Source organism: Limanda limanda, chromosome 22 (genome assembly GCF_963576545.1).
Source record: "Limanda limanda chromosome 22, fLimLim1.1, whole genome shotgun sequence".
NCBI classification, from domain to species: domain Eukaryota; kingdom Metazoa; phylum Chordata; class Actinopteri; order Pleuronectiformes; family Pleuronectidae; genus Limanda; species Limanda limanda.
Window position 1 is genome coordinate 17,785,995 of NC_083657.1, and position 17,556 is coordinate 17,803,550.

General features: G+C 40.6%; 1 protein-coding gene across 1 annotated transcript in view; it reads right to left on the bottom strand.

Annotated features, from left to right (window-relative positions):
* Positions 1–201: 201 nt before the first annotated feature.
* Positions 202–17,556, bottom strand: part of zanl (zonadhesin, like) — a 36,990-nt gene continuing 19,635 nt past the window's right edge. Inside the window, exons 26-52 of the mRNA XM_061095892.1 lie at positions 17,240–17,442; positions 14,436–14,580; positions 14,093–14,340; positions 12,623–12,800; positions 12,311–12,419; positions 11,427–11,521; positions 10,800–10,976; positions 9,961–10,169; positions 9,717–9,861; positions 9,393–9,490; positions 9,083–9,229; positions 8,833–8,991; positions 8,524–8,651; positions 8,088–8,359; positions 7,795–8,003; positions 6,903–7,047; positions 6,503–6,750; positions 6,255–6,384; positions 5,956–6,157; positions 3,595–3,756; positions 3,362–3,492; positions 2,948–3,150; positions 2,508–2,643; positions 1,864–2,004; positions 1,489–1,582; positions 485–528; positions 202–260 (exon numbers count right to left, since the gene is read on the bottom strand). Of these exons, the coding sequence (XP_060951875.1) occupies positions 202–260; positions 485–528; positions 1,489–1,582; positions 1,864–2,004; positions 2,508–2,643; positions 2,948–3,150; positions 3,362–3,492; positions 3,595–3,756; positions 5,956–6,157; positions 6,255–6,384; positions 6,503–6,750; positions 6,903–7,047; positions 7,795–8,003; positions 8,088–8,359; positions 8,524–8,651; positions 8,833–8,991; positions 9,083–9,229; positions 9,393–9,490; positions 9,717–9,861; positions 9,961–10,169; positions 10,800–10,976; positions 11,427–11,521; positions 12,311–12,419; positions 12,623–12,800; positions 14,093–14,340; positions 14,436–14,580; positions 17,240–17,442 (4,217 nt within the window). The remainder of the gene's footprint in view (positions 261–484; positions 529–1,488; positions 1,583–1,863; positions 2,005–2,507; positions 2,644–2,947; positions 3,151–3,361; positions 3,493–3,594; positions 3,757–5,955; positions 6,158–6,254; positions 6,385–6,502; positions 6,751–6,902; positions 7,048–7,794; positions 8,004–8,087; positions 8,360–8,523; positions 8,652–8,832; positions 8,992–9,082; positions 9,230–9,392; positions 9,491–9,716; positions 9,862–9,960; positions 10,170–10,799; positions 10,977–11,426; positions 11,522–12,310; positions 12,420–12,622; positions 12,801–14,092; positions 14,341–14,435; positions 14,581–17,239; positions 17,443–17,556) is intronic.

A 17,556-nucleotide genomic window follows, 5' to 3' on the forward strand; every position in this document is an offset into this window, starting at 1 on the left:
GTACATTACATTAACATGGCGCTTACTTTTCTGTTAAATGTTCACATTTGAGCCAAATTACATCCTCAAAAGTACAAGTTATGAAAAAAGGAACATGAACGATATCTATGATATTTTTCTTTGGAGACCAAATTAAGAAGCTTCCGAAGAGACTAAACAGCAGGAGTCAACTTTCAGGTGAACAAGTTGAACAGTTTGTCATCACATAACGGTCACTTTTTCATTACTTTGGTCGTTTGTATGCATGGTATATGGAACATCTGCAAGACATAAAAAAGAGATAAATATTAGTGCCGCACAGATAATCACAATCAGGACTGAAGCTGTGATATTGATTCATAGTGTTTTTCTCATGGAAAAAATCTGTTGACATTCCTTGACAACACTGTCCTTGAGACATGATTGCAGATACATGTCCACTGTGATTGATCATCTATCTGAAATAGTGTGAGAGTTGTCAGCTAGCTCTTTAGATTATTCTTACTTGTTGTCTTGATGCTGAGTTTTTTCAGTTCTAACTTCTTTTTCCTAAGGAGAGAAAGAACAAAGGTGAGAGACTCAAAAATTAAGAGAAAGAACTATTGCATGAGCACGAAAGAATAGAGGAGACATAGGTAGAGATTAATAGTTATTGTAGAATAAAGAATGAAAACCTTTCCAGTGGGGATCCGGTTTGTGCTGAGATAAATATGCTTCTGAATTACATAAACCTGTGACCTGAAATTGAAATTAAACTTTTGTCCTGGTTACATCCCTGCTGAAAGTCAAAATCAGAGGAAACAACTAATAAAAAGCCATATTGTCCTCCCGTCCTCGAAAAATACAAAAAGAAAAAGAAAACGGTGGAAGGGCCCACGCCTACCCTGCATGCAAGCTATATATAAACCCTAATCAGACAATTCTACATTTTTAAATTGTAATAAAGCCATTTAATAACGACATCATCATGAGGTCATCTATTCCATTTGAATAGAAATGATCAATCTAGATATGCTGTATATAGTGTCCCTTATCTGATGTAATTTTCCTTGTTCACAATGATGTCATGACGACATCATTCCAACCATATGTTAATACATTTTTATTTCAATCGATGTAAGCTTCTGGTTGGCTGTAGTCCTAAAGGAGGAATATGAAAAAGGATCTTGAGCTTTCAATGATCAGCTGTGAAAGTTACTGATCTGGAGATGCACTCACAACTGCACTATATTCCCACCAAGTCACACACAGGGGCGAAAAAAACAAACCCTGTTGGAGCATCTCTTTTTCTACTCGCTCATACCCACACCCTTCCCCTATCCCAAAACAGTTAGAAACATTGACCTGGATAGTAATTTCATTAGATCAGCACAAAGAACATAAGTCATTAACAGGTTGTTTTCAGAGGAGGAAACAAAGCTGTTCTGCCGCAGTGGACACAGGTAAGAGGGACAAGGGTAGTAGCAGTAACAATGATATATTTGCACCAGAGACACACTTGAAACTCACTTGGCTTGGCGTGTACAAACACACACAATGGTGACGACGATGATAATCATAGCCACTGAGACCAGAACCCCAATCAGGATTAACTCTGTGGTTCCTGCAACAAATAATTGGTTATATTACAAAAACAAACTTTGACCCTTTCTATCAGCCGAAAATGGATGAAATTGTAGAAATAAGAATAAGACAGCTATAAAGTCCTTACATGAGTGCATTTATATAAGTCCTAATTATTCTATCAGACCCAGTTTGCTGAGTAGTTGAGCAGAGTAAGTCGGATAAAGATGTTCATCTGTCAGGAAAATACCATAGATGACTCAAGTCATCATGAGAGGAGGCATAACTCCCTGCAGAGTGAGGTGAGTGATCAGGCCTTACCCAGTCCTTCTTCTTTCTGTGTTTTCTCCACCTCACAGTTTGAGCCCTCGAAGCTTTCTGCACACTGACAGATGTATGTGTTGTTGTGTCCTGCTTCACATGTTCCTCCATTCATGCAGGGGTAACTGAGACAGGGACTCGCTACAACACAGGAAAAAACATCAATGAGATTTTCCTTTGCTTCCTTTGCACTCATTCTAACTTCTCAGTTTTTTCCACTAATTACATGAAAGACAGCAGGTTGTTTGCTGTTGTTATTTTTACATTTGTGTTATGTATTCAGGTTATCAGTGAAGTCCTCCTTAGAGTACGACAAGAGACAAGTGGAGAATTAAAGTCCATATTAATATTCATTTATAATTTGTTAATTTATATTTATATATTATATATTATACATATCCACCATCATGATCCATGATCGCCATAGTGACCACGATTCGATCCACCATCACAAGGGGATTAAGATTTTGGCAAATGTGTGGCAGACAAACATGACACCTGTGTATGAATATATATTATATATATATATCTACACAAGGTTTATACATTTTTATCCCTTTTAATATTTTTTTGTTATCATATACATCATATTAAGCAAATTTTATGTTGGAGAACTCTTCCCATAAACGCGCACATACACACACCTCTGTAGCAGTCCCGTTTGAAGTCATAGATGGTGCAGACATAACTGTCCTGGCAGGTCTTGGATTGGCATACGGCTCCAGTGGGGGTGCATTCACAGACCTGAGAACAATCCTCAGTCACAAATGTCTCCTTCAGCTGAAGGATAGAGGGAGAGAAGAGACATGGAGATTAGCATGAGTTCATATCAGCATACACACAAACACACACACACATATTTTAAAATGATGTGGTATTTGTCTTGTTAAAGGTGTTCATATTATAAATATCGTTTGTTACTTTTTTTGCTCATATGCGAACATTTAATTAACAGAAAAGTAAGCACCCTATTAATGTCATGTAATATAATACCTGATGAGCATTCTACAAAATAACACCTCTGACTTCCATCTTTATCAATAAATCCAAATTATTGCTGTAACTGTTTGATAAGGCTACTCACAGGATAGTATCTGTTGAGGAATGTGCAGCCACACTCTGAGTACGGCACACAGATTCCCTCACTCATGACGAAGCCCCTGGCACACTGGCACCCTTCCACACAGGAAGTGGTGTCACACTCAGAAGGGGCTGCCAGGTTGGCACAGGAGGGTGGGCAAGGTGACATACAGGTGGAGTAGGTGCTGTTGGCATTACATGAGAGAACTGGGGGGGTGGAGAGAGAGAGAGAGAAGCTATAACACCATCTGATCTGAATCAAATTTGATCCTTTTTCAGATTTTTTTACAGAAATTATCCTTAACAGTCAGCAACAACGAGACGATTCATGATCAAGGGAAATTGTTCAGAAAATATCCTTTTCTTATCTTCATTTGTCTCTGCTAATCTGATGATTTAGAATGGTTCAACAACCTACCACAGTCCAGCTGCTGCCTCCAGGATCCCAGTTTGATACCTGCTTCCTGACAAGCTGCAGCATACGCCTCATAACTGGCACAACGCAGCGCTGTACTACCTTGCTCGGCACACAGGTCAAACACACAGTCACTGAGGGAGACACACACAAGAAGTACAGTGACAACTTGTTAGCAGCATACTAACTCTCTCCAGAATACAGATGTGCACACTCCCAGACACACAGGTACTCACTCCTGGAAGGATTTGGGTGACAGGGTGGCATGGCAGGCAGCAAACGGTCCGTTGGAATTAGACAGTGCTCCACACTGAGCCACACTGTTGTAATCATTGATCTGAGATTGGGAGCAGTCTGATGTCTCAAATCCTGAGTCTGGATCAGTCTCAAGCTCTCGTCTGGAGCCAGAGGGGAAGGAGAGAAGGAGAGAGGAAACAGAGCTTTAACGAAGCTGCTTTGTCTAAACCAATGTTTCAATGAAAGTGTGAGCGAGGAGGTTAAAGGAACAGAGCTATGAAATGTATACAGTTATTGTTATATATAGACCTTAACTGCACAACAACTGTTAGCAAAGGCACCAGGGTCAACAATGTCTATACACGATCATACATATCCTAAAGCATTCTTCAGTGAAGGAAAGACAGATGTTTTAGTTCTGTAGGTCACAAACAAAGGTTCAGAGTTTTTCCAAGGAAAAACCGCCCCGTCACCACCCCGCCCCCCTATCACTCACACACAGACACATCCACTTTTACGTCTTAAATCCCCCCTTAGCAAATTTAAGGTTGTTAAAATCATTTTAAGTCACTGTCCTACAAATCTACTTCTGTATCCATTTATTAAAATACATGCATTAGATGTGTGTATACAGTATATAATTGTATGTGTATATTTATTCATACAGGGCTTATATTCTGAGCGCACACAGACACACACACACACAGACAGACAGCTAGACAGACAGACAGACAGACAGACACACAGACACACAGACAGACACACAGACAGACACACAGACAGGCAGACAGACACACAGGCAGACAGACAGACAGACAGACAGACAGACAGACAGACAGACAGACAGACAGACAGACAGACAGACAGACAGACAGACGGACGGACGGACAGACAGACAGACAGAAAGACAGACACACACAGACAGACACACACAGACACACACACACACACACAGACAGACAGACAGACAGACAGACAGACAGACAGACAGACAGACAGACAGACAGACAGACAGACAGACAGACAGACAGACAGACAGACAGACGGACGGACGGACAGACAGACAGACAGAAAGACAGACACACACAGACAGACACACACAGACACACACACACACACACAGACAGACAGACAGACAGACACAGACACGCTCGCGCACCTCGGCCGGGCTCCCTGTGTGTCACGCACCTCGGCACCTCCACCTGCTCGCTGTGGTGCCGAGGTGCGCGAGCACCGGCCGAGTTGGAGGTGCCGACGTGCACGAGCACCAGCACCGGGAGAGGTGGAGGTGCCGAGGTGCGCGAGGAGAGGTGCGTCTCCCGGCCGGGCTCGCGTCCAGAATTTGGGAGCTGCACAGCTTCACACGATCCCTTTGTCTGTCTGTCTGTGTGTCTGTCAGAAGTCACATAGAGCGGAGGCAGCAGCCTGGAATAAACAGCAACAAGTCCACCAGAAGCGAGCCGCTGACATGGAGCCAGCAGCCCCCCCCCCCCTCGAGTTGAGGACTTTACCCTGGTCTCCTCCTCCGCCAGATCTCCACCTCCGGGGGGGGGGGGGGGAGGACGCACTATAGGGTAGCGTTACTGACAGAGAGGAACCACATCAATTCACGGGAGTTGTTTTTTTCCACAGTTTATGGGACGGTAGACATGCCAGATACCCAAATTAACGTGTAGAAGCACTACAAAAGTGGAATTTTCATAATATGTCCCCTTTAACTATTATACGAAAGACAACATCAATGTCAAATCTAAATATTCAATTAAAATGTGTATGTTAAATCTAAATATCAATAGAAATTGTAATGGTTAATCTAAATGTGAAACATTGTATCTAAATTTAAATGTCGAATCTAAATCTTAACGTTGTAATACATCTAAATGTTGTATCTAAATCTAAATGTTAAGTATAAATATAAATGATAAATGTTAAATCTAAAATTAAAAGATAAATAAATAAAATGTGAAATGTAAATGTTTCTAATCTTTAATACAGACAATAAACATGACAATGTCCACATATATTGTTGTTAATCTGGTTAAAAAGTTGCTTTAAAAATACACGATTAGGGGTCATTTGGTGAAATATTGCTGTTATTTTTTAGCATGTATAGCTTTACAATCGGCTCCCACAGTGTTTCCCCTACCATTATATTAGGGGGGTGACCCGCCCCCCCAACGGCACCCCTCGCCCCCCCTGGAAGGTCAAGTCTTTTATTTTTTATTTAATATAGCGCCAGATCTCAGTACAAGTCATTTAAGGTTACCTTTACTATAAAACATATTTTCCGTCTCTACATGGTCGCGCTTTTAGATTTCTCCTCTGCTCTCCGTATCGCCAAGTGGCACGAGTGGTCCTACCTATGGACATGTACTGTTTGAGGAAGATCGTTTATCCTAAGTCCATCAGCCTGTCGGTCACTGACTCTCCAGCTTTCTCCAAACGAATTCAGGTTCCTGATCACCGTCCCATCTGGCTTCATGTACTCATTTCTGGTGCTGCCATCGAAGTTTCCACATAAGCCTCTGACAGAGTTCTTGTAGGTGCTGGGCAGTATGACCTCTGATACACAAACAGAAGTAGATTGAAATTAATGAATTTACAAAAAAGCCAAAGAAGGGTTCAATTAGTGAGAGCAGAGGTTACTGCTGCTTTTTACCTCCGCGACTGTTGCCATCAAAGCGTACTGTAAGTCCAAAGACAGTGGTAAGCTGGACCTGCCTGGAGTTCCTTGTGATAGTCAAACCATCAACTGGACTGAAAGGAGGCACAACACGCTCCCCGTTCACCTACAGGAGATACAACGTTATTTCTTCTACAAGAATCTTGTAGTAGTCTTGTAGTCTTGTGTCTCGTAACAAGACACAACAAAAAATAAATGGTGCTTTCATCAGACAAACTACTGACCAAGACGGTCTTCTTCTGCAGGAAGCGAACATTGACACCGTAAACATCAATGTACATCTGATCCAGGAATGACACCCTCCTGTTGCCCCCACGTCTGATGTTCCTCCCCCTTACCACCAGGGGCAACAGAGAGGAGTGGAGGTTGTGGTCCTGAGTCAGGATGTAGGTGTAGGGGCCCTGGAAGTGATGGGTGAAACCATCAAATGTGCGATAGTGAGGATCCCCAGAGATGCTACACTTGTTGAAACCTACAGAGAATGAGAGGTTAATTGGAATCATTAAAAAACATCAACACAAGAAAATATAGAAGCAGTGAATGTTTATTATTCTTTTAAAGGTCAAAGTCTCTGAGCTGCACACTGCCCAGCAGTTACAATATCAGTCAATGTGGTGAACTCACTGCTGGGTTTGCAGGATAGGTCTCCATATTTATCCAGGGCGCACACTGAGTTGGAGTTACAGCTGTGGACCTTACAGGTGATGTTGCCACCAGGCTTACAGATGCATGAGTCAGCACATTTATCTGTAAGCCACGAGTCTCCCACCTTAAAACAACACACACACAAAAACAAACAAACACACACACACACGCACACAATAAGGCTGTGGCTAAGGCGGTAGAGTCGTTGTCCTTCAAGAGGATAGGCAGTTGAACCCTGTCTTCCCCATTCTACATGCATCATTGAACAAGATACTGCAAAAGTGCCCCTTCTCATAGAGAAAGTATTGCATATAGATGCACTGTATGAATCTGTGTGTGAATGACATTGAAGCGAAAAGCGCAAATCCAGTCAGTATAAATCCAGACCAATTACCATTTACCATTCTGTGTCAATCAGTTGGCCTTTACGAGTTGCATTGGATCCAATGATGTTTGGCCATGTGACTTTGAGCCAAAGAAATTTAAACACTGGCAGTGACAGTGTAACAGATGTATATTACGATTAAAATTTTGTTTATTTTTACATGTCTTTAATACCTGTTGTGGAAGAAGAGAGAAGAAAATTGTGAAAATAATTGTGTGGATATTTTGCACTTGAAGTAAATGTGTATTATCTGAATTTATTTCTTAACGTCAAAATTCCTTTGTGAACTTTCACAGTTGTCAACAGTTCTGTGGGTCCTGAACCCAGGCTTGAAACCATTGGTTCCTACCTCCCTGCCTAGTTCTCTAGTAAGAGTTATTAACTAACAAAACTCCGACTGCAATTATAACCTTCATGTGTTTGTGATTAAGGATGTTCCTGTTTCAACTGATTTGTCAGCATCAGTGTGTAATCTGCCTCACTCACGTCATGGTAGTCTCCATCTGAGTCCAGACAGCCGCATCTGTCCAGAGGGACACACTTGTTGTCACTGAGCACATATCTGGCGTCACACTGGCAGCCTTCAACACAGGTGGTTGAAGGCAGGTGGCAGATGATGGGGAAGAGGTCAGAGCAGGTTGGTGGGCATGGGGCAGTACAATCTGAGTAGTGGCTGTTGGGCGGGCAAGGCAGGGCTGCAGGACGGAAGGAGAATTAACTATAAAAATCATAAAACTGTATATTTTACTTAAAGTGTTGAGTAGATGAATAGAACTCACGACAGAAGGTATTGTTCCTCCAGCTGATGGTGACTCCAGCACTCTGACAGGCCTGAGCATATGCCTGCACGTTGTCACAGAGCATTGCCTCCATGCCGTCATACTCACACATGTCATAGATGCAGTTACCCAGAAAAGCTTCAGGGGGCACCAGAGAATGGCACGGCTTGAAGCCATTAGAGAGGATGACCTCAGTACACTGAGTCTCGAAAAGTTTCTCTTCATCTGCAGTGCAGTTGGGGTGGATGTCTGGTCGAGTGTCTGGCTGACAGCTATAGAGGACAATGTTTGGATGAGTGGCTGAGGCTCTTGGCATTTTGCAGTGTTACTTGATACCATATACATATACTGTGTATACTGTATATATTCATCACTCCGCATGTTGAAGCGTCCTTGAGTAAGATATTACAAGTAAACCATGTTGTAATCCACTAACCCAGGATCACTGTCTCCATCTGATTTCCAGCTGTTGCCGAGTTCGATCACATCTTTGCTGGGTTTCTTGTTGGGCATCAGGTTTTCATCAGTGGAATTGTGGTTGTAGTTTCCGCACATGCCACAAAGCTGGAGAGTAGGGAGGTGGAATTAGAGTGTGGCTTGTGGTATTCATAATCCACTAAAAGAAAATAATAATTATTACAAGCCACTACAATTAGAATCTCCTATTCCTTCTGTGTTTGACTGTCTGACTTGGCACTGAGGAATCTATTGGAGGGACAGTAAAGCTGATAGGACGTCTTCATACCTTGTTGAAGTATTCTCCGGGAACAGTTATCTCCAGGTGATGGACTCCATCAAACTTCACCTGTAGACCAAAGTCTGTGTCCAGCAGATTATAGGACCCACTGCTTATCACCTTGGCCATGTTAGTGGCAACTGGGGTGCGTACCCGACGTCCGTTCAGCTAAGATAAGACAGAGAATATACCAATGATTATTTCATTCTGTTTAAGACAGTTATGATCTAATATCCTTAGTTGAAAAAACCTTTCTTACCAGAACTCTGCGGCTCTTCTGCAGTTCAACCACAGTATCATGCGGCAGATAGACTTTGACAGAGCGAACATAGGAGGCGTCCGGCTGACCACGCTCCTCATTCTTAGCTACTATTTTAAAGGGAGTGACTTTGGTGGTGTTACAGACCTATGATATTCAAAATAACCAATATCAGACCAGTCTCATAGTTTAAGAGTGAATTACAACTGACACATTGCACATAACTGATAAACCAGTGATGGGCACAAACTTGAAAATGTGTGTCATGTTGAAATAGAAATGTGAAATACAAGTCAAATTAATCTCATACCTCCACCAGAGTGTAAGTACAGGTGCCCATGAATGTGTGCATCACACCGTCAAAGGTGTAGTAGTGAGGATCTCCAGACACTTGACACACTCCTTTACCTGTGGAGGGCAATTTAAAAATGGATCAGTGATTGGCTCAAGTACAAAGGACGAACACAACTACCAACACAAGACATAGATAATAGTAAACTAATGTTGTTTTCCAGTCTGGGTGTGTATTTTAAGATGTTAAATGATCTCATTATCTAAAAATATTGACACTTTATACAAATACTGACTTCAGGTGTAGTGACCCTTAGGTCATCTAGTATGTTGTTAGATTTACCAGTAGAGTGACAGTCGAGTACTCCCTCCATCACTTTACACTCCTGTGCAGGGCTGCACTGCCATGGCTCGCAGGTGATGTTGTTGTTGCTATTACACTTGCAGCGCTCTGAGCAGTCCATTTCTGTGAACCAAGTGTCTCCCGTCTGCACACAAGTACGCACGCGCACACACAAACATATTTCTTGTAACAAAACTCAAAAATAAAAATATTATTGCTTTGCGTTCCCCGTAATAAAACCTACCGGCCGGTACTGTCCATCTTCATCAGTACATCCACAATCACTGAGTGGGACACATTTGTCTCCACTGAGGACAAAATCTTTGTTACAGATGCATCCCTCCACACAGGGCTGGTTGCAGAAGACACCGGGGCCTGCAGGGTCCTGACAGCTGGGCTGGGGACAGGCAGGGCCACATGGGGTGTATTGACTGTTTGGGGGGCACTTGAGAGCTGGAGGGAGGAAAACAAAAAGATGAATACTTTATATACTCAATCAAAACAAAACTTGACAGCAGCTATCTAAATACTATAGCAGCTAGATTATGCGATTGTGAAACCAATGGTTCTTTGTGCACATTAATTACTTTTTGAGTCTTACTGACAAATGTAGTAAATGAATCAAAAAAACCACTCATTTTGTACATTGCCACCAAAACAAAAATATTTTACATGTTCCGTTGTTCCATGTTCCATGTTACAATGTTTTGGGAAGTTGTTTTGCTTAAAGAGTTCAGAAAATGCTGGTCAAAAATCATTGTTGTGTATTTACTTGATCAAAGTTTTTTTTCTCTTTTGCAGGGAGGTGTCATTGCTGATGAATTTGCGTTAGCGCAGGAAACTATTTTCTTTGTCTGTATCTTGTGACTGTTTTTGCAGACAAAGAAAAATCACACACATCTCCGTGATGTCAGCTACAGGTTTCATATAATTAGTGTGCCTGTTTCTGCTGTAATCTGCAGTCCCAGGTGATGTTACCTCATAACCTGATCAAAAGTGATCAAAAGTGATCAAAATCTCTGACATTCTGTTGAATGAAAAGTCTTTCTACAGCGCAACACACAGACACACACACAGACTTACGACAGAAGGTTTGGTTTCTCCATGCAATGGGGACTCCTGCAGCAGCACACATATCAGCATAGCTCTCTATGGACTGGCACAGAGCCACGGTCTGACCTCCAGTCGCACACAAGTCATACACACAGTTTTCAAAGTATGGACGCGGGGGCACAACAGAGTGGCAAGGCTTAAAGATACCTGTAGATTGAAAACACATAGATGTAGAGAAGGTGAATGCCAGGCAAATATTAAGTTCATCATTATTTTCAGCATGGTATCAGGCTACTCTGTTAATAATATTAGTCACAGTATCAAGGGCCAGCCTATATGATGTCCTAGGTAGACAATAATAAATTAGTGATGTGTTGAACATTTTATTAGATATCTACCATATTCATCTTTTTGTCTTTATACGTTGGCCCTGGCTCTAGCTCCTACATAAGCAGTATAGCCAATTGAGGGATACTGTAAGTGGATCTTTCTTAACTTTACACCCAGTTAATTATAAAACCATAAACTATGATGTGCTAAAATAATCACCTTGCCATACCATCCCAATCTGAATCTCTTCTCATATTTCAGGCTGTGTGAGAGAGAGAGAGAGAGAGAGAGAGAGAGAGAGAGTGTGAGAGTGCATGTGTGTGTTACCATTTGGATCAGTGATCATGCCACAGCTGGTGGGCCTCTTGGCCTCCTCCTCTACTTCTTTATCACAGTCTTCAGGTTCTCCTCCATTAGTGCAGCTGGAAAAGATGTGGAGGATTCATTCAAACTGAATGAAGGGATTATGGTGGAATTCTCATTCAGAGAGGACACTATGAACATGTCATCAGGGCAATTTGGTATACGATTATGATGTTATTTGTGTCCTGTATCAAGGAATTAATGTGTTCATTTACGAAGATTCTACATTACCTTTCTCTGGTGCTGAATGGGATTTCTTGCTAAGTGTAAAGCTTTTCGGCCATTATTGTGTTTATCGGCATAGTGGTGAGTAGATAATAAGGGAATTCATTTTTGGGTGAACTATCCCTTTAAAGCTTTCATGATGTTAAAGATTTCAAGAAAACTGGCAAATTGGTTATGTAAGGTGGAGGTTTTAACTTATAAAAAAATATCCATATACATTTTGCAATGGAATAAAACCACATAATTTAAAGAGGGTGAATTAATTATTAAATATTTCCTTATTTAAAATATATTGAAATCGTTGGTTATTTAGCTACAGAAAATACTATGAACACGGAACAGCAACAGGGAAAAGTAAGAGCAGGGATTTCTTTTATTGGACTGACGACGAGGTGGACCTGTTACTGAAAATAAGTTAGCAACACGTTGCATTCACCGTTGACTGATAAGAGCTAATCAGTAAGCATATGTGCATCATTTGTTTCCAAAAGTCTCAGTTTTAGGGACTTGTAAATTCTGCAGTAATGTGGATGTCAGATGTAAACATAGCAACAGTGAGTTCTAAAGGCTGTCTCTGATATGAGAGTGCAAGTCTGTATTAATAAATGTAAACTGTGACTCACTCAGGCCGCAGGTCAGGAACTTGCCAGCTGTCTCCCAATTCATTGGTGTTAGCAGCTGGTTTATTGTCTGGTTTCAAGTTGTCATCCTTTGGATTTTTATTGAAATTTCCTGCACAGGGAACAAGTATACAGACTCACAGAGTGATCTATCAACATAGTTATGCTTGCGATAGTATTTTGGTTGGACCTGGTAATTTGGGTTGGAGAGTTACACTTAAGGAAATAAATTCGAAGTAGCTGTCATGAAGAAATTTACCAAATTCGGACTGGAATTTGTTGTTTAAACAGGCTTATAAAAAGTATAACTCTTACCGCACATGCCACAGAGCAGGCCATTGTAGGAGTTTGGCACAGTGACATCAGCGTGGTGGTTTCCATCGAAACGCACCCTCAGGCCAAAGTTTGTCTCCAGAACAACAAACTTTCCACTCAGAAAGATTTTAACTCCACCGATAGAACTGACAGGTGGGACAACCACTGTGCCATTGACCTGAAGAGAATAAAGTTTATCAGGTAACTAATTATTTTTAATCTCATTAAGTGATGCTGCTATCAGTGCTACTGTTATTAATTTCATTATTACATCCATAAGTATCACTGTTATTATTGTAATTATAACTATAAGACAACATAAGTAACACAAACTGATTTAATTTTATCAAATTATCTTTCATTTCTCCCAAGGAAAATTGCATTTTCACAATTGCGTATTAATGTTACCATTGAATACAGATATATATCTTAAGCAGCATTCTTTATTAATGCAAGGTTTTCTCATGTTTCCAATGACCTGACCACTAGGAACCATATATAATCGAAAGTGAAAGAGCTTTAAATAGTCTCTTTAAGTGTTGTTTGTCATATTTTGTTATTGTAATGAGATGTCCTGCACATTATTGTTTTCACAATTGTGTGTGCATGGATGGATTTTCACCAGACGTGTTATGGAGATTGCTTATATTAAATTAACGTCTTTAACTGAATGGTTGGCTGCTGGTGATGACACCCCTACAGTGAAGAAATGAATGCGCACATCTTGTCTATTGAGTTTATGCTGAATCCTGCTTGCCTGCCGAAGATGGTAAATATTTATGGATGACCACTGACCATCGCACATCGGGAAAAAACTAATTAAGGGATGTTCACCTGCAGACTCAAATTCTCTTTCTGCAGATGCAGCTCTCTCTGTCTTAGGGGATGGTTGAGAGGGGATAGGAGAATTGGTAGATTATCAAGGGGGATGACAACCCCCACCTCATCACCTACATATTGCTTAGTGATTATAACACATTATAACAACAAGGCTGATGATGATTAAATAATTTCACAACTGTAACTGGTCTCTTGTTCTACTCTCTTCCCATCTCTTCTCTATTCCATCTGTCCCCTCTCACCCCAAATGGTCAAGACAGATGACTCTGTTAGAAGTTTCTTCCTGTTTAAAGGGAGTTTTTTCTCTCCACTGTGTTTGCTCATTGTAGGAGCTGTTGTGTTTCTCTACAATATTTTAAGGTCTTTGCCTAATTATGTATAGTGCTGTAAGATAATGTATGTTGTGATTGGACAGTATACAAACAAATTTGAGCCAGTTATTGTTTTCTTTATCAACTGATCACCAGAGTTGAGGCAGATATATTTTCTGACTAATGGAATTATTGACTAATTGTTTCAGCTGCTCTGAAGCAAGTTCTTCCTACAGATGTGACATATGCAGTGGGGAGATTACTACATTATCAAGCAGAATTCCATCTCTGAAAGAATCATGCCTGTCAGGTAACCTACCTGGACTGTGCGGCCCTTGCTGAGGATGATAGTCACACCATTCACGTTGATGACCACAGCCCTGACGTAGGAGACCTTCTTATTACTTCCTCTGTGCTCATTTTGGGTGTCCACAGTGAAGTACGGTAAGTCAGATGAAATGTTGCAGGGTTTGGTCAAGGTGTAGGAGCAGGCTCCCATATAATTGTGGGTGAATTTGTCAAATGTGATGTAGTGAGGATCTCCAGATACATAGCAGATACCAAATCCTAAACAAGAGAAGTAAGTTTAATTTACAACATAAAGTGAAATAGTTAGACGGTTTGTGTGTTAGTGTGTGTGTGTGTGTGTGTGTGTGACATACCCTGAGGGTGGCATTTATATTCTCCATCTTGTAGCTGGCAGCTCTCAGTGGTTGGTTTACAGCTGCTGTTGTGACACTGGATGAAACCTCCACTTTGACATACACACTTCTGCCCACAACCCTCTACGTACCAGTCATCATCCACCTTATAAACACACATAATAATGCAAATAATACATTAAGAATCCACAAACAAATAATTGCTCATTAACTGACCAGCATGATATTTTCAAGATCAAAACATCTTTGTGTAGAAGCTTCCACCTGTAGCTCGTATTTTGTGTATTACTCCAAGCATCCTACACATTCTTATACATGTGTAATATAGAATAGTTTATGCACATTTAATATTTATGTTTTCAGTTGCTCTCTCAAAAAAAATTTACGTTCAACCATGTCTAATGAGTTTCTACAAAAGTAACCTACATTGGTAAATTGGTAAATGGAATATGGAATGGGCTATGAGACAATTCTTTGGAAATATAATAAAAACATAAACATATAACAGTATTACATTTTCTATCCTGCTGTTTGTCTGTCAGGTCACAAAACACACACAAAGGTATTATGTTGCTGAGAAATATCGATGACTGTCAAGAAATGAGAAGTAGACTGAAATATTCTACTTTCCAGGAGGAGTGGACAAATACTTTTTTTCCTCTTTGTTGAAATAAAAAACTAGCCAGTGGGCCTAGTGTGGGGGGATGGACTAAAAGGGATTTTAAACACCAATCTCAATATTATTACAGCTGGAAACATGCAGTATAACTGAATAAGTACCAAGGATAGTGCTCTTTGCTTTCACAAGGCCACACTGTAACAGAGAAAATGTTATGCCGGCAAGATTTGTGATGAGCAAGATGAAAGTCAAGAAGCTGAAACCTCATTCAGAGGGAGAATTTGTAAAACTGAGTTAGTTGGTCTTGAAGGCTGATTATTATTATGTTATTTATCTGTTGCCGTTGAATGCTTTGACTGAAGTACAAGCACATACTGTAACACAGTAAGGTGTACTAGATACACCTATCTCTGTCAGCTTGATCACATTTGCTCCTTTTGCCCCCTTTTCCAATTCATTAATTTATGAGCAGATGACGGTGGCCCCAGCTTCTCCAGTTCAAATTATGTCTTCGATACAAAGTCCAAAATCGCCCCTGATGGCTGTGACAGCAGTGTGTGGATGGGATGTATGATGAGTTGCTCTATATGGTGCACAATGGGTGAATGTGACTTGTTACTGCTAATTAGGGTTGCAAAGGGGCGGAAAGTTTCCGGTAAATTTCCGGAAACTTTCCGGAAACTTTCCATGGGAAGTTTAGCTCGGGAATTTTGGGAATTTTGAAAAAAAAAAATAGGCAAAATTAAACGCTGAGCAATAAAAACATCATTCAAAACTCTATTTTAAAGATGTATGGAATGCAGCACATGCTGCATGTTGAGTTTCAACCCTCCACTGTGCATTCTTCCATCACATGCACAGATAACTCCCAGCATCCTTCACTCTACAGCAGGGCTATTGAGGCCTGCTGTAGTGTGCAGGACTAGTCAGGTAAGTTTCCATGATATTACTTGGGAAAATATATTAGCATGCTGATTGAGGATTGTTCATCTAGCCTATTTCCATTCATTTATCCATCATTTGTAAAATATGTTTACAGATGATTCCAATTGGTTGGCTAACTATTTATATCTCTGGCATTGCATTAGTGGCTTTTTACAAACTTTTTTCTCATCTTATTCTACAGAACAATGACACGTGCACTATCTCATGTGTGGAGGCATTTCACCCCAGCCAATGTAGAAGGAAAGGCTGTGTACATTTGCAAATACTGTGAAAAGACCTATGTTAACAATGCCACAACGATACAGAAGCATATAGTCAAGTGCCCAAAGTTTCCTCAGGGCTCAAATCAGCCTATGACAAAACAAAATGTTTATATTTATGTCAGTATATGACAGGGTAAATACAGTTAGTATAAATTACCCACAACATTTCCAGTTTATTCCTGTTAATTCCTGTATATTCCCGTTTATTCCCGTATATTCGCGTTTATTCCCGTTAATTCACGTATATTCCCGTTAATTCCCATGGAAAGTTTCCTACTTTGAATATTCCCGGAATTTTGCAACCCTACTGCTAATACTGGAGAAGTGCTATATAAATGCATTCAAACAAGATATTTTGGCTTTTCTGTATTGCTCTTACTTAACTTATATAAAGCACATGTTCATGTTTGACCTGGAGGAGCCTACAGCAATAATACAGACACTTATCATTTGGTAAATGAAAAAAGGTATAGTTGTCAGGAGAAAATTTAGTTGGTGTCAAAAGAGGGTAAGGTCAAACAAAGAAAACTGATTTCAGTGGTGTGTGGTTGATAAAGGGAATTTTTCTTTCTTTACACCGTTGAAATTAGTCAACGTTAGACGACTTTTTTGCATTTCCAACACTCTTGATGTGATGAGAAGTATGAAGTTGTGCGTTAAAAAATAAGGAGGTATTAGGTTTGTTACACCTTGGCTCAGGTGGTGCAACAAGAACCACAGAAGGCCAGAAAGTCAAGTTTTGCAGTTGATGATTAGCAGTATCTTTCTCACATCATCAAAATCATAAAATATTCCTCGTTCATGGTGCTGTAATCATTATTTGCTTGGTTTCTCTCTACCTAGCTTGTTCTGATCATGTTATGTAATATTTCCAAAGTTCTATATAAAACCATCTAGGTTTTATTATATAACCTCAAAATATTTTAAAGTGAGAGGGTTTGTATAGATTTAGTTCAGGATATGTTGTCGCCACTTACAGGGTGATAGGTTCCGCTGGTGTCCACACAGCCACAGTCTTTCAGTGCCACACACTTGTCATTGCTGAGGATAAAGCCTGGTTTACACTGGCAGCCCTCGACACACACACCCTCACAGCCCGGAGGTCCAACCACACCCAGACACGTCTCTGGACACGAACTGACACACAGAGAGTAGGAGCTGTTGGGAGGACAGTCCAGGGCTGGATGGACAAAGGTAAGGTGGAAGAGTTGCATGAATTTAATGTGGTTATGCTGTATGGTACGAAGGGATTTACAAAATATTTGACACATGGTTGCTATTGCAGCCACACTGA